Below are 22,291 nucleotides of genomic sequence, written 5' to 3' on the forward strand. Positions count from 1 at the left end.
GATATGTCAAAGTAAGCTGCTAATTACTCAGAACGAAACGCTTCGCCCATTGAATGCACAACATTACACACACTTGTCTGTAAACGCTAATGGGTGGCTTTCAAGGTGCGTATCCTGGGACCAAGACCTACCTGTCCAGAGCTCAGCGGTAGAACTTTTTTTTGACTGATAAAACCAGCCTTCTGTCCCCAGTCTCACTCATACCTAGTAACGGGCAAATGCCGTGTTATCTCACTTTGCAGGTGAAAGTTCAGTGTGTACTTGCTGGCCCTCACTCTTAGTAACTAAGAGGTTTACGTACTGTAATGACCACAGAAGAGGTTGGTTTCTGAGGCCCAGAATATTACCAGATCTGTCACTAATTCATAGGTGTAATGAGAGCAAAATCAGAGCCTTTCTGTCAAAATCAGAGGAAGTTCTTTTTAACTGAAAATAGGAAACGGTTTCTGCGTGTTGGGCTTTGTGTTCCAACTGTGTTCATGTAAAGCAACGTTTTGCAGCGAGTATTGAATATCCTAATCTTTACTCCTTTGTTTGTCTTTTTCTAGGAGAAGCTCTGCCTACCACATCACATCCTAGAAGAAAAGGGCTTGGTAAAAGTGAGCGTAACAGTTCAAGCATTGCTAGATGTAACCACAGTGAAACAAGCTTTATTCACATGAAACTACTATCTCTGCTGTTACCAGCTCCGCTGTGCCATCAAAGAATCAAAATACTGCCCATCTTTTCAAACTGCATTGAAAAAAACCAGTGCTCCAAGAGTATCCTTATACTTCTGATTTTAAAATCATCTTTCAGACTGTACATGTGCGTCGAACTACAAACCAGAAACTAAACAGAAACATTTTATAGTGCAAATGGGCGCTTCACTGCTTTTATAGCTCGCTTTGTACAGTACTTACTAAAACAGCCACCTCTCTGCCACTTGAAAATGTGTGGAGTACACAGCTGTCTTGCAGCAAGATACCTTCGTATTATTAAACTAAGAATCATTGTAATCATTTTGGGGGGGGACGGGACGAGGGAGAGTAAATCCGACTTCGACCACGTTAGGTTTTTCTGCAGTTGCTTCAGGCTATTGCCTTTTAAAAATACCCTGACATAAAATATTTATATAAATATTATTTATTAGTGAGTTGTTATTCATCCTTTGGATGCAAAATGTAAATTAGGAAACTGTATTTTATTACTGCTTTTTTGTGGTTAAACACTTTATTTTAATATAAATATTTAGTTATTTTTTATTCTACTTGGTGTGCAGTAGCTCTAGATCTCCATAAATTGTATTTTCTAATAAGTAAGATAAAAAGCAAACAAAATAGGTGCTTTTATTAAAAGAACAGCTAGCTGGAATGGCATTCTTTATTTCTTGAATTTGTGGAACATTGGTAAAAATTTGCCTGCATTCCGTTTGAGTTTCCTACATTCCAGTAGCTCTTTTCCCCCCACTAGACTAAATTGGCTGAAGCTGAGAGCACACCCATTTTATTTGTATATAGATGTTTTAAAGAAAAAAAAAAAAAAGGAAAGATGTAAACTTGAAAAATAAATGTGAACAAATATTTTTTGATTGCTTATTTTACTATGCACCAAGACATTTAACTTTTGCCACAACAAAATGAGTGATGTGCATTAGGATCATGTGTCTTGAAATATAATTTTGCACTGTAACTTGAGTTCTTTTAAAGACTACAGCACTACAGAACAAATAATACAAAACAGCACAAGAACATCAGCGAGAAGATTTACCAGGTAGCCAAAAAATTTTAATTGTTTTCTTCGAGGATTCCTTTGAGAGGAGATAAAATTATTAAAATCGCTAAAGGCGGTCTCAGAAGACCTGATCTTCCAGATACAACCTGCTGGGTACAGTGCTTCTCCTTATAGTCTCCATCATTTTCCCACAGAATTAAGCACAAAGTTCCGTAGCGAATGTTTGCAGGATCAGACCTCTAATCCCATGTCAGCAATAGGAAATAAGGTTCTTTTTCTTACCACTACTTAAAATTGTTGGAAGAGATTTTAAAAAGCATAATTTATTATTAAAACATCACACGTTTTAGATCAAAAAGTTCCAGCACGGCCATTCTCACCGTATCTGGAACATCCGTTTTTCTTTCCTACGAGAAGCTAGCGATGTAACTTCGGCAAGCGGGACAGGAACGCTGCATGTGGCGGAAAGGCTGGCTGTCAGGGGTCAGTGGTGCACACAAGCAGGTAGCTCGAAATGCGTGACGACAAAAAAGAGGCAATGCGGTGGGAGGAGTAAATAGGTAAGCAAGAGAACGGGGAGAGAACTATTGTATAAAGACTTTTTGGAAGAACGATGCATACTGGTCACTACTACGTAGCTAGGCAGAGTTACACGCGCGTTCACAGACACTGCATTTAGAACTACCACTATTCCAATAGCAGACTTTTAATCGTTAATACAGTATTTGAATGCAGACCATGCGTTTTAATACCACAAGTTGCCAATGTGCTAGTCTGTATTGCCAGCAACGTGTTAGGAGGAGGAGAGCGGACTCGCAGACAGTGAGACATACAGTATGCGTGGAATATCCAGTTACTTCAACCAAAGCGAAAGCGTTTATTTTATAGAGGGAACATTGACTTAAATTGTAATTTTGATTGGCAGCTAGCATATTGTTTCCTAGAAAATGTACTGTGCACTTTAACACTAAATTAAAATGTATTTTAATATTTTAGAGCTGCACAAATATCTGTTTTGTCAAAAAGCACGAGCAATGTAAAGAAGTTTTCAAGTCAGAGTTTATCAAATTTTAAAAGCATTCAAAGATCGAGTATGAAAATAGGAATATTGATTTCTGCATCTTGAGGGATAAAATGCAGGTTTCCTGAGTATTTTTTTACAATGTATATATGGTAACATGAAGCTTTGTAATTATTATTTTGACAAATCTTGTTTTTTCATAATTAAAATTTTGTTTTTCTCCTGATAGTGTCTTTCAGTATGTGCTTGAAGTTGGCTGTAAATAAATAGCTCTAAATATTTTGTAATACAGCTCTTTTTATGCAGTCTTAACCTGTATGGCTAAAAAGAGAATCTTCACGAATCTTTGTATACTATTTATATGTGCAATAAAACATGCATGGCAAATCTATACTACCCGAAGCAGTGAACATAATGTATATAGAAAATCTTTACTGTAGTTACAATTAAACTCTATTATTTGTAGAAACCCTTTAATGACTACCCCTGTGACTGACAGTTTCTTGTAAAAGAGGTGGTGGTTGGAGAGCTTCATGCTGGGAATGATGGGTGAGGCTTTGGGGGTGCGACCCAAATAAAGGACTTTTGCAGCTGAACTAGGAATAGGATCCAGCTAGTAACTGCTGGGTTGTCGGTTCCTGCAAATGAGCTTCCTGCAGCTTTGCTGCTCCTCTTGCTTAAGATCTCCGGCCAGTTCATGTAGCGAACAGCAGCAGTTTGAATTAACTGCCCTCTGCTTCCAGGGCTGGGTGACCTGGGGGGCTCAGCTCAGGGAGAAGGGAGACCCCACCTTCAGTTTGCTCCTGCTCGCATCGCTGTAGGAGTCGTTCTTTTTACCGCTTCCCACTCCACTGTACAGTGCAGCTTCTTTTTCCCCCTCCCTGCCCTCCTGCAGAGGTCATCCTGCAGGCTTTTGCTTTAGCAAACAAAATCTGATGATTTCTTTATTCTAGTGAATCCAAGCAAAGGGCGGCTGTATACTGGCTGCTTTGCCCTTCTGTCTGCAGAAACAGGTAGTAGGGACTACTGCTTGTAGGTCATGGTATACAGCCGCCTCTTTCCCGTGCAGGTTTCCGAAGTCACATAAGTACAGATTCTGCTAAGTTCTCATTTCTCTAAGGAAGCATCTTGACCTTAACCAGGTGATTTTATGGCTGTCTTTGTTCACTTTTGGTAGTGGATTTTGAAAGGAAAGGATCTTTCTGCAATAATCTCCTGGGGAGATCCTTCTTTTTGATTGCCAAGGAAGCTTGAGTGCCTTTGTGGCTGTTGGGATACAAAGCCAGGACAGACCCATTGCTGCGTTAGAATCGGCGTAATTTCGGCAGGAAGAGTCCTGCAGCGGTCCTCTGGTGCTGCTCCGTACTGAGAGCAGAGCCTGTTTAACAGCAGGCAGCCGAGGGCCATGTCCAGCTGAGGTTTGAGCATTGCCAACCACAGAGATCTGACAGCCTCACACAATTTCTTATCAAGATGGTGCAGAGACACTTGGTGTCTGTAGCCATCTGCAGAACTGATTCAGGCGCCCCAAGTCTTCTCCCGGGTTTGCGCTGTCCTGGACTCGCAGCCTGTGGCCAAGGGCAGTTTGAGGGGCCCCTTCCTTGTCAACCCTCTAGCACCGGTTTTGTAAGACCTCAGGGCAGTTTCCATAAAGCCTTGAGATTACTGACTTCTGAAGCAAGTTCTTGTGGACTCAGAGAGCCCGTCAGATGCTTCCCTGAATCTCCTCCTGTTCACAAGCGAGGCAACTGGAAGTCCCTCTCAAGGAGGAAGGCAGCAGTGCATGTAAATGCTCCGTTTTATGGAGAAAGCAAACAGTGCGGGATGGCAGTCAATTATTAGGAGCGCTGAGTGGAAAATATGATGGGTATTTTCAGCTCCAGAATCGTAGCTGGGCAGTTGTTTGAGGAAGCTGATATGGTAATTGGTCTCTTGCTGGACTGTAAATTAAGGATACAGGAAATAAAGCTCCCCACAACTATCCACAGTATAATGGGAAAATTAGAATTATGCCATATAAATTCATCAAGTATGAAAGAGGGCTTTTTTCCTCCCACGCAGGGCAAGCTGTTTCTTGTCATTAACCCAGCAGCTTTAAAATTGTGGTTTAAAAGGACTTAAAGTAAATTACATGGTTAAACCCGCTTTTTAATCTCCTCTAATATAACATGCAGGTGCACACACTCCTGTTCAGGAATGAAAAAAAAATGGCGTGCCCCTTTCCCTTAAATACAATTATCAGAATGCATTAGGCAAAAAAGGACTAGCTTTGACAGGTAACAAATGGAAATGTTTATCATCAGAAGTACCTGCACCAAGCCAAACACCCTGACTCCACTGCTACTCTGTTCGTAGTACTGGGCACAAGGCTGCCGTACAAGCACAGCACACTTCTGCTCCAGTCCAGCATTAGATACAGCCCAGCAATTCATTTGCTGGCTACGGCAGAGCAGTTGCCTGGTTGCTGGGAGGGGAGGAATAACTAGAAGAAGCTGCCACACATTAAACAAGCCTTTGAGCCAACTTTGCTGTTGTGGGAGTGGAAAAATCTAAATGTTTAGCACTTGTGGCTTAAAATTTTTATGTCAGTGCCCTGCTTTGTAAGAAAGGAGGAGTTAGTGTCTGTTGTAAATCTACAGAGTGTGGAAAACTTGCAAAAACGATCAGGGGGATGGAACACCTCTCCTATAAGAAAGGCTGAGAGAGTTGGGGTTGTTCAGCCTGGAGAAGAGAAGGCTTCGGGGAGACCTTATTGCAGCCTATCAGTACTTAAAGGGGGCTTATAAAAAAGATGGCAGAAAACTTTTTAGCAGGGCCTGTTGCGACAGGACAAGGGGGAATGGCTTTAAAATAAAGGGGGGTAGATTTAGACTAGATATAAGGAAGACATTTTTTACGCTGAGGGTGGTGAAACACTGGCACAGGTTGCCCAGAGAGGTGGTGGATGCCCCATCCGTGGAAACCTTCAAGGTGAGGTTGGCCGGGGCTCTGAGCAACCTGATCTAGTTGAAGATGTCCCTGCCCACGGCAGGGGGGTTGGACTAGAAGACCTTTAGAGGTCCCTTCCAACCCAAACTATTCTGTGATTCTATGATTTCAGAGAACTCTTGCAATGCACACAGTTGTATCTCCCCAGCCTTCTAAGCTTACTTCAGAAACAGGTAGATGCAAGATTGATACAAGTCAATAAATAATTTAAGCCTGTCACCACCAACAGAAACGTAAGTTCCCGGCATCAGCCTCCCTGCAACCTAGAATCTAGCAGGGGCCAGAGAAACAGGAGAGCATTCAGCATTGCTTACAAAAGCAAACTGATCCGACATCTACCCTAGTATTTCCTCTGGCAAGAGTGAGTCAAGGTTTGAGCAACAATGTGGGTTCAGCCGAACCATGGGAAAGCAGACTTTACAAGTGATTGCTTGAACGTAAGATAAACAGCTCACTGGAACAGTCTGTGTTCTTGCCCCACACAAGGTAGCTGGCAGAACTATACCACTGGAAACTATTTTAGATCTACAACTGTCAGGCCTAAATTCTGCCATCTTCTGTAAAATAAGCACACTCGTTTTCAACAAGGAGATATCAGATCATCTATCGATAGGGACTGCTTTTTTCAGATCTATTTATCGGTTTCCTCTCAGTCCTGTTAAGTCTAAGGAACCCAGAAGCACACCATAAGCCTTTCACACCCAGCAACAATCAAAGGCAAGTGGAGGGAAAAAAAAACCCCTCCTTTACTACAGACGTTTTCCTTCACATGGTTCGTAAGAGGTCTTTTCTTTAAGTATCATCTGTGAAACACTCTTCAGATTATTCGTTTGCTGTTAATAACGCACTGGACAGTAAACCAGTCTGCATAGCAACCTTCTGTCTGTATTCTCCGCCAGACTTTGTCCTTGGAATGTATTTAGAGAGGACAAGGAAAAAGACACCAAACACTTCAGATTAATTAAGTAGCTTGATTGGTTGTGCCACTAACGACTTCCTTCAGCATTAAGTGATGAAGTGAACCCTGGTATTTAATCAGCTGAAGAGGCATGCTGTTGTTACTCATAAGTCTCTGCGTAGTTGCACTAGAAACTGTCTTGAGGTCCCAACTACATACCCACATTTGCAGTCTGAAACTAACTCATCTGCTAATTTCCATTTTGACCTACAATGCAGCATGCACCTTCACGGTGTCGAGAGAGTTTTCAAAGCATGCAAGAACATTCAAAATACTTACTCTAAAGCACACACATCAAATTAAGTGGGACTTTTATTTTTCTTAGCAGTACAATCAGAAGAGCTCCATTTTACAGACACTACTTGAGCAAATGATTTTTGTTTAGTTCACCTCCATCCCTCGATTCATATTGGACAGACGACGCTCACATCCAAATGGTTCAAGCATTGAGGTATTTTGCATGGTGCCTGATGTGGTCGTTAATAAATGTAGCAATGAAAAAATAGCTGTGATCGTAACCCTAGAAAAGAACAACAAAGAAATCAGCCAGTACATATAGTTCATGATAAAGCAATCACGCTAAGCTCTCTTCTAGGAAAGTTAATGACTCTTCTGGTTTGATCTGTTTTACGAAATCAAAAGTACCTGTAGTATATATATAAACTGTAAAGGATACCTAACTAACCGGTTAAGTATATATGAACACTAGGAAGCTAAACAGACAGAAGGTACCTTAACCTGCCCTAATCTGGGCACGTAAATTAGAGATGGATAACAGCAAGTGTCAGCTGCAGAGCAGGATGCAATCTGAGACAACAGTTCCCCTCACTGGCATTGTCCTACTGGTAAAACATAGGATATAAGGAGAACACAGCCCCTGTCTGAACTATTGCTCCAGCGCTATGCTAAAATGACCCGTAAACCTCTGAACTACTCCACTTTGACAGCACTAACTATATCTTTTGGTGCAGGGCTTATGCTAAATCAGAGAGGACAATCCCTCATTCTCCACAGCTGGGCCCCTCGCTGGGTCTGGCTTGAAGTTGCCAGTTGCTTACAAAGACACCAATGCTCTCAGGACAGTGCTGTTCCGGGTCACTGCACTTACAGGAAAGAGCAATCCTTCCACCTGGGTGTTTAAATGAATCTAAGATTTCAAGCAATTCCACACCTTTCCTGATTTACACAAACACATGCAAACTAAATCACAAAGTTTTATGCTGAACACAATACCCACAGTACAGATAAGGAATCCGGCAAAAGTACATCTGTCACTGCTTGTACAGTGACCCTGATACTGCTTAAAAATCGTTAATGCTGCTTCTTCAGCCGACCACTGGCAGCTTGAGTTACCATCAACAGAGCGGCCTGTTGAAACTAAAATCATGACCCCACCTAGTGGTGAAATGCAGCTGAATCTGATGGATATTGCACTCCTCGATGGCTGGTGTGAAGGAAAATATCACTTCTCACCCTCTTCCTCACTTGGCCAGGGACAGACTCACAGGTAGGTGGGACCATGCCCCATTAAGAGACACTCTCTTCACCACCTGCCGCACAGACCCAAAAATCACAAAGCAACAACCCAACAATCAAGGATTGCAGAAGCAACTTGCCTGCTGCAGTCTAAAGACTACTGGGATTTTCCGCTCTGTGCAGGCAGCAATGAAGTTATCAGGCAATAACTGGCCCGCTGATAGGAACTGGTCATCTTTGCCTTGATCAATCAAGATGTCCAGGTGAGAGTCTGGATAGGACTTCACAAGTTGTGTAGCATCATACGCCTGCAGAAATAAAAGAGAAACAACATTCAGTTACATACGTTACACTGGGTCAAATTTGCTGACCGCAAGAAAAGCATGGCATATATAGAGTACTGGGTGATACTGATCAGGACACCAAATTACACTTTGGAAGAGCAAAAAAATGGGGAAACTCCAGACAACTGAAAAGTAATACCCATGTTTTAAAAAGGGCAAATAGTATGATCTAAGTAATTACCAAGTTGGCAGTTTGACCGAACAGAACATCCAGCCCAGGGCTAAATTCATACAGAATTGAAGAACAGCAATATAATCTAGTACCGATTCACAGGCTTGTACAGAAACTAGATCCTGCCAAAATAACTTGGTATCCTGATGTAACTATTTTGGCAGCTAAAGGTCAGAACACCGGTGTAACACAACTATGCTCATGGAAGGCATTTAACCTGAAGGTTACCATGATAATTTGGCCAAAACTTTGTACAACTGAGAAACAAAAATGGCACACACTGCGTAAATTAAAGACTATTAACATACATGTATCAAAATGTAATTGTGAATGGGGAACATGTCTCCTGTGGGGTCCTGTGCTTGGTACATGGTCAAACAAAAAAATCCCTTAAAAAGATAGAGAAGTGTTTAAGGCAGTGGAGAAGACAGATCACCAACAGACAGCAAAATGCAAAGTCCTACACTGAGGCATCAGAGCCATGCTTCCAGGATGCCACCAGATCCAGAAATGACACTGCAATGGAAATGGGAGCTTGGACTCAGCCAAGCACTGTGGCCACGGTATAAAACGATCCTTGCACATATTTACATGGCAATTTTAAGCAGAAATAGAGAGATCAGAAGTTGTATATCTGTGCCAAAGGCAGCTCTAAGTCTACTCCTGATGCCTGCTGTTGATCTACTGGACTGTAGAAGAGCTCCAAAGCAAGTTAAGGGGCCAGAAAACGTTTTTTTTTTTTTGCAAAAGAGATTCATTATGTTAATTGTAAGCAAGTTTAACTGGTGATTTCTAAATATACAAACTACTCTATTAACAATTGTGAAAGCAGCTAGTGCTCTCCATTCCTGTAATGTTTTAATCAGACCTGGATGTCTTCCTAAGGGATACTTTAATCCAATTTACAAAGGATTTAACTGCAGCTTGTGTTTATTTACAAGGAAATCAGAGTACCTGGTCATGATGATCCCTTCTAACTTAATTCTAGAAATACAGTGCAATGTTTATGCTGAGATTAAAAATACTGAAGGGTTGCCCAAATAATGCAGCAACATGCACACAAACATTTTTGTATCTTAGCCATTCATATACGACTACTTATATTTCAAAATTAGGGCCCTGGAGCTAAAACCTAACTTTGCCTGGTTTAATCCTGTTCTACGGGATACCAATTTCCAAGTATCCAATGGGCTCCTCTTCTAGCTGCCTCCAACAGGCCGCCCCTGCAGATGCCACGAGGCTCATCAGTCTCTGAACAGTTTGTAGCAGTCTCTCTTTTCAGGCTACTACAAAAAACAGCTGTTTCATATATTGAGAACTGAGTTTTTGAGAGGCAGGCCATAGCCTAACTCTCTTTTAAACGGCTCACTGCTTTCATGCGTTAGAGAAAGTCTCAGACTGCTCATAATTCTTCTTAGCCCAGATTTTAAGATCTTCATAAAACAGAGAGGAATTTAGTCAATTTGGTGAGAGCCTTCTATCTCATTACATTTGTTATAAGCGCCGTCAGGCAACAGCAAGTCATACCCACCAGAAACATACAAGCTTATCCATGCTTAGGGGTGTAGTAAACCAGCAGTACCAGCTCAGGGGCACCCCAGAGTTTTGTTCCAGACTCCTGCTGCGATATATTTACAGATCACTCATTCATGTGTTATTAAAGGACTGTGGTTGCAACACATACCTCCCATTTGCTTACATCTGATCCCAGATAGCCACCAAGGGCCTTCTTCCCCCACTGACACTGAATTGGGTTGCAGATAGGAGCAAATGCTGATACAGACTGTTCAGAAAGAAAACATGAAAAAAAAAGAATGAATTAAGAAAAGTGATTTTGGCTAACTAACAAGCAAATGAAAAGCCTTTTCAAAAATTGTTTTGAAGTTACTGCCAGAACCCAGGACTCCCTCAACCCTCCGAGCTAGGCGGCCTAACCATTATCCTACTTCCCTCTTATTTGTTCTTTCTAGCCCCACAGTTTTGCTTTCCTTTTTGCACATCAGCCAAGCTACAAAAGGCAGGCCTAGATGCCCTGTTCCCTTCCTTGTTGGGAGATGTTGGCTTGAATTCCCTTAAGCAGCAGAGAAGGATCTCAAGTCTCCTGTTGGGTCAGCATGGACAGAGTGTGGGACCATTTCACCTCCAGCTGGATTTTGGCAGAGTGTAACAAAAGCCTGAGGCATGGGGCTGCTCAGCCCGTCTAAGCATGCAACAGTGTCTTATGAATTTAGGTACCTCTCCAGCACCAGGGGTCAAGAAAAGCACATTTCAGATCACAACTCCAGGTACTGGTGTCAGAAGTCCAAGCCCTATTCTTACATTCTTCTTTTGGATTTGGCCCTGGGACATCAGTGTTTCCACTCTTATGTCTTGCAAGAAATAGCAACAAACGATCTGAGCCACTGCCAGTTCTCCTGGATTTTGTTTTTTTCTATTTAATGTTTAATTCTTTTAGATAATACAATTAACAGCTAAGTACCAACAGTGAAAATGGACAGTTCTGAACTACTGGCTCCAAAAGATAAAAAGGAGAGATAAAAATAAAGCTTTATTTTACATTCAGCTCTCTTATAATGCCAAGCTAATGACACTGAGCAACTGTTATGCTATTTTCAAAAATGCAGTTCCGTTTTTGCAGCAGCTGACCGCAAAATGCAGGGCCAGGACAGCCCATGAAAGGACTGATCCACAATGGCAGAGCCCCTCATCTCTCGAATGTCTGATTCTGCCTCAGAAATGCATTTTAAATAAGCGTATCTCCAAAGAGAACAACAAAATTTCTCTCAACTCTCATGAGTATAAAGGAAAGGCAAATCAGTTCCAGCATGTTTGATTTAGGTTCACGTAGAATACAAATGGACTCAACTTCAGATACCTCGAATACTCCAAAACTCAATCTTTAGGAAAGCTGACACGCAAATCTCAGGGGGGGGAAAAAGGGGGGGGGAATGTCCTCCAGATACTATTCCATGTGCAGTTCAGGTGCTTACAGTTACACTTGCTATCAGTTGGAGTTAATAGACTCTGTAGTAAATTCTAAGCAAACACACATTTAATGGTGGCAAAAAGGTTTGCAGGTAATAAAAGCTCCAAAATGAGCAAGACAAGATTTGAAAAGATACAGCAAATCACACAACCAGATTTCTAGACAATACTGGCAGCATGAATTAACTCCAGAGCTAGAAGGAGCCTGTTTACATTTAAATATCACAATTGGTTTGGAAGAGCTGTAGTGTCGTCCAAAAGAAACTGAACTTTTCTTAACTTTTAAAATTTGCAGATTTTTTTTAATTTCACTGATACTCACATTCCAGAGTGGTATTTCTGGCAATTTCCCATATTCTAATAATAGGTATCAATGAACTGCTACAACTAAAAATATTTATACATTTAATGCTATAACAGAACTTGGTATTGTGTTTACTTTCTTCACTTTTATAGAAATCTGTATAAGCCTTAGTATACCTCATATGAGCTGTATTATATCTTACTTTGTACTTTCCAGGATTCTTCAGAGCAAGAATAAGAGCTCCATGACCTCCCATGGAATGCCCAAAAACAGACATCCGTTCAGGGTCAGTTGGAAAATTGGCATTTATTAGTTTAGGCAGCTGTAAAGGAACAACAGTGTAATAAAAACGTTAAAACAACTTGAGTATGTTTAGGAAAAAAAGCACACAAATAATTAATGCGTTTTAATGCCAGGAAGCCACTGAAACCAAAGGCACATCTTTGGTTCTAGCCTGACATTTGTGATCATGGCCTGAAAGCAATTTGAACGGGACTGTAAAATCAAAAGGAAACAATTCATCTGATAATAAATAACTCAAAGTATCTCTACAGAAATCTATCATAACCCTGTAACACAAGATGTGGGAATTTCCTAATAAACATAGTCTTATTTTAATAGATACATAAATACGTATGTGCTCCTGTAAGTGACCAGAATGGCAAATTGTTCTTGGGAGATTATTTGCTCCTCATATTCCCATCAACTTTAGTTTTAATCCAGACCACACAAACCACATGCAGAGTAAACTGATCACTCACCTTTCTAATATATATCTCAAGGATCTCCTTTTACACCCAGTTAAAAAAAAAACAAAAACAAAACCACAACCCTACCCTCCCAAGACAGACAGTGAAAACAGTCTAAACGAGCGATACAACTGAAGTACTGGGGCAGTGAAATGCAGTGGGTTGTTTCAGAAGCAGCAGAGCAGATATTTTACAAGAGCAGAGATTGCACAACTAGTGAATAAAGATTAGAAGTGCAGGCCAACCCTGTGGCATCTCCGGCAGGAAAGCAGACTCAAGGAGTTCCTGCTCAAGCCCTGCCAGGTGTTATCATCTCTGTGCTGCGGCTCTCTCCCTCCTCAGTTCTACAACGGTATCTGTTTGGTGAGGAAAGGCCTAACAACTGGGTAAATCCAATCACTGAAATAATCAAGGATTAAAAAAGAAATAATAAATTCTTTTTATAAAGGAGGAAAGCAAGAAAACAACAAACCACCCACAGGCTATCAAGATCACCTTAAGCAAGCTTTGGTGCTAGGAACAAAGAGCATGACTGAACCACACCCCTTCTTTCTCTTACCCAACACCACCAGGAGAACCCAGCAGCAAAGTTACCTCATCCTTGATGTAGGAATACATCCTGTAGTTTGTTTTCCAAGGATCTTCAGTGGCATCCACATAAAAACCAGCACCGGTGCCAAAATCCCAGCTTTCATCTTCTCCTTCAATATTGCAGCCACCTACCATGAAAATTCTTTCTATAGTTACTGTCTTTCCTTTACTAGATGTTCAGAATTGGAGAACCTGCCATACAAATCAGAGACTGAATTCTCAACCACCATGTCTCTACCCCTCCAACTATAAGACAATTCAGATTTTCATTCATTAGTACAGTGTTTTCAAGTGTTATTTCAACCACGTTTTCAAAATGCCACTTACGTATTACCTACAGATGTATCCAACTTATAACTTGTTTCAGTGTCCCATAAATAAACATAACATACAGATCTCTGCTAAACTAATTCTGTAAAGCTTTTCCAGTTTACCCAGGGACTTATTAAAAAGTTGGCACTTGTTAATTGGTGCTATCCGCTTAGTTCAGTTATTAGACCTCATCCTATCAAGTACAAGAAACTATGTGAGAAACAGAAACTGTAGAAAATTTTCTTTCCCCGCAGAAGGACAGAACCGTGTATTACCAAGTGGTGTGTCCAGTCCAATTTATGTGCTTCAAATAATGCCTGCTACACCCCTCTTTTTAAGGTTCAACAGCATAATACCACTTACTGTTCCTATCATTTTTTAAACATTTAACTCTACCTTTTCTGCAATTCATTTCATTGCTCCACCTATAACTCCTCATAAAACTTAAGTAATTTCTCCTTTGAGTAACTGCAGGGTTGTATCCTCTTTTCCAAGGCTACACTTTCAAACTAAATTTGCAGATATCTCCTTGAAAGTCAATACATCCCATCCTGTCCTCTCTTACTCTCCCTTTGATTAGCCTGTGATTTACCAGCCTGGTTTGCAGAACAGAATGCAATATTTCAAGGTATATCTGATAGGAAATAATGACCTCCCTTTCTCCAAAATGTTTCTGCAATCCAAAATTACATGGGCTTTCACCACCGTCAGATTAGACTGCAAACCCATGTGTAATTTGACAGTCCCTGACAGTTTTTGCAGAGATACCTGCCACCCTGTCACAATGTGAAATCAGATTTTTACAAGGATCAAAGTTGAGTTTGCTCCAGTGACGTGCCCTTGAACACTGAGTGATTTTGTAACTTAGCAGTCCAGCAGTCACAGGGACTGGGGGTGCTTACACAACATGTTGGATATAAAACGTCTATCTTCGGTCCCTCGGAGATAGGTAAGAACTCAGAAAGTCCTGCCAGGCAATGAAGGCAACGCTGATTCTGCTAAAAGAAACTTAAGGGAAGCCTTGAAAGAAGAAACTTGAAAAGGAACCTGCAAAATACTGCTCAGCACACCTGTCTGGAAAAGTAAACCCCTAAAGGAGGAAAAGTGAAGTCTATCAGGGCCTGACAGAAGGTCTGTAATGACAGGTATTTCACGTTTTCATGCAGTCTTTTTCCCCATCCAGATAGATCTCCTAGCTCCTGGAAGGTAATTCTCATGTAGTCATAACTACACAGTTAAAAAGCACATATAAGTGTTTTCACTACATATGCTCAGCTCTCTTAATTTGTGATTACATTTGAACTGCTCTTCACCTGTTTCTCCAGACAGCTCAAAGAGATTTAAGAACATTTGGGGTCTCTGAGCTAAAGTAAGAGTATAATATGAAACACATACTGAAATTCATATAAATAGCAGAGCAATCCTGATCAGTTATTAGACTAAAAGGCAAGAGAGAAGCTGCAAAGAGGGTTTTAAAAGGAGATGGACAAAGCAATGAACTATGCAAATGCAGTTATACATTGACAGAGACAACTTACACAGACAACACTAAAAACAAGTCCCAGTATAATTACGCAAAGTAAAGTCCCAGTGTGAATAACGCAAAGGCTAGTTGCCCATCTCTAGTCTGCAGCAAATAGCAACAATGAAATGTTGCTAATACACAAGTTTTGCTCTTCTGTCCCTCTTCTTCATTAGAAACATGCATTTCTGTTCTTTGACCTGACACAACTTCAAAACCTAGATGTGAAAAATATTTTCTGGAAAGAACATCACTTCATTCCCATATTACCTGTGTTCACATCTTACCGAGTAAAGCTTGGGAAATACTAGAAGACTGCCACCTTTGTATATGGCACTCACGAGACTTTAGCAGAATCCAACAAATACTAAACATATTACGCTGAATCCCCAAAAGACTGAATTTCCAGTAACTGCAGATCCACCATTTTCAGGTTTCCCATACCACACATAAGCTCAGCCTTACACAAATAACAGCATATCATTTAAAAAAGCCATTCATCAGTAGTCTATTGCAGCTGCAGGGGGGAAGGGTTTCTGGTTTGCTTTTCTAAGTATTGGAATCCTCTGGAGACATGTATTTAATCGGCTTTAGAAAACAGAATACAATAAAGAGTAAACATTACATCTTTGTGTGACAACACAGTTCTGCAGATTTTTTAAAGTCTCAGCAAGCCACAAAGTGCAGGCAAGTCTCTGATAACACATGCCTCTTGTTTTCCTTTCCTTCCCTCTCCTCCTTTGTGCTGAACTCAATGGCCCCTTTGTTCTAGTTTTAGTGCCATGACAATAAAAGAGTTTCAAAAGTCAAACTGTCACTACCATGTTATTAATAATAGAGACAATATAATCTTGCAAACAATGCAAGATACAGAGGTGAGGTCATATTCTGACTCAGGTGGGCACCATCCTTTGTAGCAAATTGCAGCGCTCCATTCTTTGAGGATAAAGTCTGTACTTCAGTGTAACAACCGTTATCATGTCTCTTCTTAAAACTTACGTGGGCTTGTGTCTGGCGCGACTACAATAAGGCCAAGCTCGGCTGCAGCTTGATGAAAACCAGCTTTCGTTATAAAATTCTGTTCTGTGCAAGTTAACCCTAGAGAAATAAAAATATCATTGGTTACACATTGCTCACAGCATACCAGTTTCAAAAACCTTTTTGACTGAAAACGTTTTGAAAAACAAGAGGGATTCCTATCTCCATAAACATGGAAAAGTCTTTTCACTAGGTTCAACAACACTTAATAATCCACAGAAACAGACACAGTTGCACTTTCACATCTAGTCACACTAACATTTGATCAAAAACAGGTCAATGCCTACTCTGTACCCCCTTGAGTGCCTACTCATGTGGCATACACAGTTTCCTCAAGTACTATGTATTTAAATCCATTGACTACAGACACTGTTGCTAAGGTTAACATTGTTAACTTCTGACATCTAACCCTGCAACTGTATTTTTCTCTCTACCGCCATTTCAGCTGTTTGCATCACAGAATTATACATGTGATCTGACAAATCCTACATCCTTTAGACAGGATAAAGGCCTGTAAGCACTCTGGCTCCAAAACCCACAGCAATCCATGTCCTTTGTACTGCAGCAGGCCCAACTGAAGTCCAATTACAAATAAATAATACTGCGCACCAATATTTCAATTTTTCTTCACTGTGCCATTTGAGAGGGGTTAATGATTCTAGTTTTCTCTGAGGACAAGTTGCAAATAACCTAATTTGACTGATATACTAGCCAAGACAGCATGGTTTAGGTTCAAAAAATAAATGCGCTGCATGACTCGGAGCTCTTCAGACAATTTTGATGCTTCCAACTTCAAGGGTAAACATTTTTACCCAGTCCACTGTCATTCTACAAATCAGACCTACTAACTATTTTGTGAAATGAGTACATACAAGGAATATAGTCTCCACGCTACCAGTCAATTCTCCAACTTTCTAAACACAAGCCTCAATAAAGCAACTCCTAAAATTACAGAACAGACAGAGCTTCTGCTTTTCATTTTGAATAATAGAAAAGAAAAAAAAAGATGTAATTAATTAATCCTGGAGCCATCACCAACATAAATCTGACCATTTTGAAAGCAATGCCTTAACATTATTTATGCACTTTTGGTGCAAGACCCAGCTCTGTGGGAGATGACAGGAATAGGGCGGAGGAACAAAGCCAGGATAACTGGGAGCACATGTTTGTCCATACGTTCTCATCCCAGCTTGCCTTACATCCAGCAAGACAGCAGCTGGATAGGACACCGCAGGAACTGGAGAGATGAAGAAACGATGCTGTGGATGAGACAACTTCACTCCTGCCACACAACCCTCTTCAGCCCCTGGCCCTTTCTGATCTCACGGGGTTACCTCACTCTAGATGTGGTTGCGCCAAAGCAGCTAACAGCACCTCCCTTCCCAAGTTCACCAGTTGCTCCCTGCTAAATAGCACTCAGAATAAGGTGGCGTCCAGAGGACAACTTTGCTGGCTCCCATGGGCTAGATTTTGCCCCCGTTAGCTGAAGCAGTCTGTCACAGACAAAGGGAAGCAGGAGGTGTCTCAATGGGAAGGCCTTTCAGGAGAACTTTTAAATATGTATGTTTTAGAACAAAAAGTATGTACATTTTAGAACAAAAGGGTAGAACACTTTCAACACTGAGCATTTTAGAACACAATCTGGCAGGCTACTCCCTGAGGCCGGCTGCATCCAACTTTATCACAATACACTCAAAGTAAATGCATGTTCCAGAAGACAATCTTTTGTAGAATGCAAGAGCTGCCACTGTAGTACCTTTACATCAGGTGTTCAGTAACTGTAGCGCAGTAGCTTAAACATGCTTAAGATTATCTTTTTTTAAGTTACTAAAATTCATATTACTTACCCGAGAGCCAATACAGCACAGGACACTTTCCAGTTTCTGCTTTCGGAGGCAAGTAGATTCCAAATTTCATTTTGCATTTTAGCTCTGCACTGTATTAATAAAATGCTCCTTGTTATCACAACTACTTAATTAACAAGGTCACTAACATTAAAAAAAGAAAGTTGAATCAATGCATTTCATTCAAAGAGAGATTTGGTCAGTGAATTATAACAACTAAGTTAAATAAAGTGAAAAGCAATTTTAAAACTCAGCCTTAGCCTCTTGAATTGACAACAGCTAACCTTCCTACCTTGTTCTTAATATACTTATATTAAGAATATACTTAAAGCAGAGACTTACAAATAAGCCATATTTTTGCAGCGCTGCTAATCGGGAACAGTTTGAAAATTGAATTTTGAACCCCAGCAATATTTAACTTGAGCTTTGTCTATTACATTGGAAAGTAATTTTTACTGAAGAACACATCCACATGACTTGCAGAACATACACTGGACAGCATGCCCCAGCAAGAGAGGTTTTCAATCTGCTAAGTCTACAGACTAATCGATTGCCCAATTGCCAAAGCCTAAAATTGCCAAGAAAAGCTTATCTAAGCATAACTAATGATTTTTTTTCTTTGGATGAGATGGAAAAAAATGAACGTTTTTCTGTTCACCTTCATCAAACAAGAATCTATCTACTGTGTCTGTCTGCTCACAGCATTTTTTAAGAGTGCATAGAAGTGAAATATCCAGGAGAGTGAATGGGACTTTGCACACACAGCGGTTCTCTGTGCCGCAAAAAGGACAACTCAAAGTAATGGAGCTTCATTTTCAAAGGTAAAAATACTGGCTTCCCATCTCAGATCTGCAGCACTAAGTATACTAGACATGTTAAACATTAACACAGAAATACAAGAACACAGGCAAAGCAGCAGCAGACAGCACTCCTTACTGGAATACGGGTATTACTGAGAACACACTATTTTCCTACAGACTGAAAACACTGACAGCAATGATAGCATGGATTCACTCTCCATGCTAAACATCTAGGTTGATTTTGTAGTGTTTACCTGTCATGTTCAAACACTTTCTGGAAACCCTCAAAGCATTTGTTGCTGGAAACCTGTTTCAGTGCCATGGCTTTAACTGCAAAAAAAAGGAGGAAGTTAAATTTGAAAAGCAAACATTCCTGGACTTATAGTGAGTTATAAGAACAGAAAAGTTGAATACGACTTAAAGCATCTTTGTTTAATGTCACAGTTTTTCAGAAGAAAGAATCTCCTGCAAACACTTTCTGATCTTTCATTAACTTTCTATTTCCCCATAGAAATGGAGGGGAGGGGGAGCTGAACTCTTGCGAGCAGAACTGACAAAGCCTTCCTGCTTTCCTATAGACCCACACCTCCAATCACCTTTACCTCTGCAGCAACCGTAGCTCGCTCTTTGTCTACCAATGCTGCTACCGGACAAGAACTCTCACGTGTTGTGGCTGGCCTGGAGCTGCCTGTGACGAGTGGCCAGGCTGCTACTTCCACAATGACCGTGCAGGAGATAAACCTGTCCCACCTTTCCTTTGCTGTGTGTGCCAGTATCCAGCCACTAATTACCACAATACTGAGGACGGTAATCATCTTTGATGGAAATTAATTACCTTGTTCTAAAAGTCTGGGGACGGCAGAAACACAGGCCTCACAGAGAAGCAAAAGGCTTATTTCCACAGGCAACAGTATGAAAAATACAAGCAAAGAGTCATGGGAGTTTTAAAACAGCTGGGAGAGCACTCGTAGCAAACTTGCTAAGGAAACTCAGGAAGGTTGACACAAACGGAGATGCTGTCAGTTTGCATGGACAGTAAGGCCAACTAGGCAGCTGAAAGGGGAAGAGGCCTGAAGGGTTGGCACACAAGAAAATCCTGAGGAGAAACCAGGTAACCTCAGACCGGCTAACAAATGTCAAAATGAAACGTTCCCTCCCTCATACCTGTGCACTCCTGTGGTGCATCGGGCAAGAAAAACCACGCACCACGGACAGCCCTCAGGGCCTGTTTCATTGTCTTCTACCACCCCCGTGGGGCTGGAGTCGAGAGGCGTCCACGCAGAAGCACGTTACACCCAGCTCGACAGCAGCACCAAGCCAGGGGCCGCTGGAGCAGTACGCAGGCTCCCGGCCCCGGCCCCGGCCCCGGCCCCGGCCCCGGCTCGGCTCGGGACGCCCATTTCTGTTTCCACACAACCTGTCCTGCCCGCTGCACCAAAGCGCTCTCCTGTACCTCCATTTTCACCCTCCCGCCCTCGGGTGGGATCCCCACAGGCAGCGATCCCTCCCCCTCGGCCGCCCGCTGCCTGGGCCCGAGGGCCCGCACGGGCCTGCCGCCGCCGCAGCCCCGCTCTCCCCGCAGCGAGGTCGCGGACCGCCGCGCTTCCCACCCCGAGCTGCCCGCCCCGGCGCCGGATCGGCGCCCCTTCCCCCTGCTCCCTTACCGCGGAGGAGCGGCGGGGCCGAGCGGCGGACGGCGCGGGCGAGGAGATGGCCCCTGGGCGGGCGCGGCCTCCCACCGCCCCGCCCGCGCCCCCGGCCCGCCCCCGGCTCGCGGCGGGGCCCTCAGGCGGCTGCGTTCAGTCCGCCATGCTGCGTACTGGGCCGCGGCCTCCGCCGAGCTCGAATACGCGTCCCCTGGGGAGTGCTGGGGTGTCTGCCGTGTCTGGGGGGGGGGCCGCGGGTGCAGCTCTCCTCCTCCTCAGGCTCTTCTCCAGCTCTCCTGCCCAGGGCCGGAGGGGAGCAGCTGCGCGGCCGTGGTCCCAGTGCTGCAGAGATAGCCTTCCCAGCACTGAAGAAGAAAATCTTGAACTGTAAAATGAAGAAAGAAATAAAAAGTTAATCCAGAGAATCTGATAATAGTGAACTATGAAAAGCATCAAGTATTTCTATGAGCGTTATTTTCCCTCGACCACCAGGACCTCAAGGGGGAAAAAAGTTCCTGAACCGGCCTGAACTTGGGCCACGGCATCATTAAGTTTTGACTGTTCTACCTCGCCTCGGTATTTCAGTGTTCTTCATGGCAGCTGCCGCCTGATGGACTCCCGATTTTTTAGTAAAACCAAATTCTAGTTTAGGTAGTTTTTGTCATGATACCTCACTGGAGAGATCACAAAGGAAAGAAGACACTTGTCAATACTTTTTTCTTACTCATAACCCAAATTATTCCCACTTCTTGCTGTTAAAGGGTCTTTCTTTTTTTTAAATTCACAATTAAACATGCCCATTGGTTGCCAAAAAAGTGTCCTCAGCAAAGTTCTCTCCCTCTTTTTGGTCTTGTACCATGTACTGATACCGAGTACAAAGGAATATTGAAGAGACATCTGGTTCTCTTCACTGGACATAATGTAGCCAAGCTTGACATATTCTCTGAATAGATAAGCCAAACATTCAGTAGGGGTTTACTCTGTGCAGTAGGGGTATACTCTCTGGATAGATAAGCTAAACATTCAGTAGGACAGAAGACCTTGAAACTTTGTAGATAAGAAAGTGATGCTGAAGACAGCTAGTTTGTGAAGGTAAAAGTGTGCAAACCGAGCCAAAGAACGAACTGTGCATGCGCAAGAACTGAGTTCAACTAGCGGTCATGGTGAGGAAGACTATCGACGACCACCAGAGGACCCTGAAAGACCACCAATGGACATAAGAGCGCATGTGTAAAGACTTTTACATATGTTAATGAACTAACATTAATATGTTAATCATGCCTCGGAAAACTAATGAATATGTATATTTTGACTGTACTTAACTCCTATAGTTAAGCAGCTCGGCGCGCACATTAGGTGGAGTGATCCCCTGTGCGTCCGGCGCCGCAATAAAGAATGCCTGCTTTCTAAAACTCCAAATTGAGTCTTAGAGAGTTTTTCATCTGCCGACTTACGGCAACAGTACTGCATTAGCAGTAACTATTTTTGGCCATAACATTTTGCAGTCTGATTATCTGTTACTTTGCTGATGTGACAATAATTCGTTTCTATTTTTAATCCCTAGTTCTAGCAAGGTGCAGTACCAACAACTTTGTCCCCCCGTTACTTTCTACTCTTCCCCAGCAGATCCGTTTGGACTATAGCTGCTGGGCCCTGGACCTGGGCCACCCATCCTGCCTTCCAGAGCAGCTTTCCTATCCTGTCTCTCTACTTGGATGTAGCTGGTACAAATAGTCTGCCTCTGAGCTGTTTAAACTTCCTTCTCGCAGGTTTTCTTTTGCAAGCCAGGTTTAATTTGGCATTAATCAAATTAAAATGTGTTTCTTCA

The 22,291-nt window shown here is 42.1% G+C and overlaps 2 protein-coding genes across 8 annotated transcripts in view; one reads left to right on the plus strand and one right to left on the minus strand.

The window, feature by feature from the left end:
• Window positions 1-2,472, plus strand: part of LRCH1 (leucine rich repeats and calponin homology domain containing 1) — a 140,328-nt gene extending 137,856 nt beyond the window's left edge. For 4 of the 7 annotated variants that reach the window (XR_012997557.1, XR_012997558.1, XR_012997576.1 and 1 more), the window contains one exon: window positions 549-612. Coding sequence is in view for 3 of the 7 variants with exons in the window: in XM_076363766.1 (XP_076219881.1) it covers window positions 549-662 (114 nt within the window). In the remaining 4 variants the exon portion in view is untranslated. Of the gene's footprint in view, window positions 1-548 lie in introns of all 7 variants that reach the window. The other 3 variants (XM_076363766.1, XM_076363779.1, XM_076363777.1) reach the window with 1 other exon arrangement.
• A 4,502-nt stretch (window positions 2,473-6,974) lies between these two features.
• On the minus strand, window positions 6,975-20,552 carry ESD (esterase D). Its single transcript, XM_076363781.1, has 9 exons — window positions 20,482-20,552; window positions 19,072-19,147; window positions 18,021-18,109; window positions 16,135-16,233; window positions 13,305-13,429; window positions 12,164-12,283; window positions 10,357-10,455; window positions 8,297-8,464; window positions 6,975-7,200 (listed from the first exon to the last, which is right to left on the minus strand). The coding sequence occupies exons 2-9, from the start codon at window positions 19,137-19,139 to the stop codon at window positions 7,120-7,122; spliced, it is 849 nt and encodes a 282-aa protein (XP_076219896.1). The 5' UTR covers window positions 19,140-19,147; window positions 20,482-20,552; the 3' UTR covers window positions 6,975-7,119.
• Window positions 20,553-22,291: the final 1,739 nt, after the last annotated feature.

Source organism: Aptenodytes patagonicus, chromosome 1, assembly GCF_965638725.1.
Source record: "Aptenodytes patagonicus chromosome 1, bAptPat1.pri.cur, whole genome shotgun sequence".
Classification (NCBI taxonomy): domain Eukaryota; kingdom Metazoa; phylum Chordata; class Aves; order Sphenisciformes; family Spheniscidae; genus Aptenodytes; species Aptenodytes patagonicus.

Excerpts from the sequence above, each read along its gene's own strand:
- ESD (XM_076363781.1), bottom strand. The coding sequence starts at position 19,139 with ATGGCACTGAAACAGGTTTCCAGCAACAAATGCTTTGAGGGTTTCCAG. Across the intron at positions 16,234-18,020 it reads TGTGCTGTATTGGCTCTCGG|GGTTAACTTGCACAGAACAG; the intron begins GTAAGTAATATG and ends TTATTTCTCTAG. Across the intron at positions 7,201-8,296 it reads TAGTCTTTAGACTGCAGCAG|GGTTACGATCACAGCTATTT; the intron begins GCAAGTTGCTTC and ends GTTCTTTTCTAG.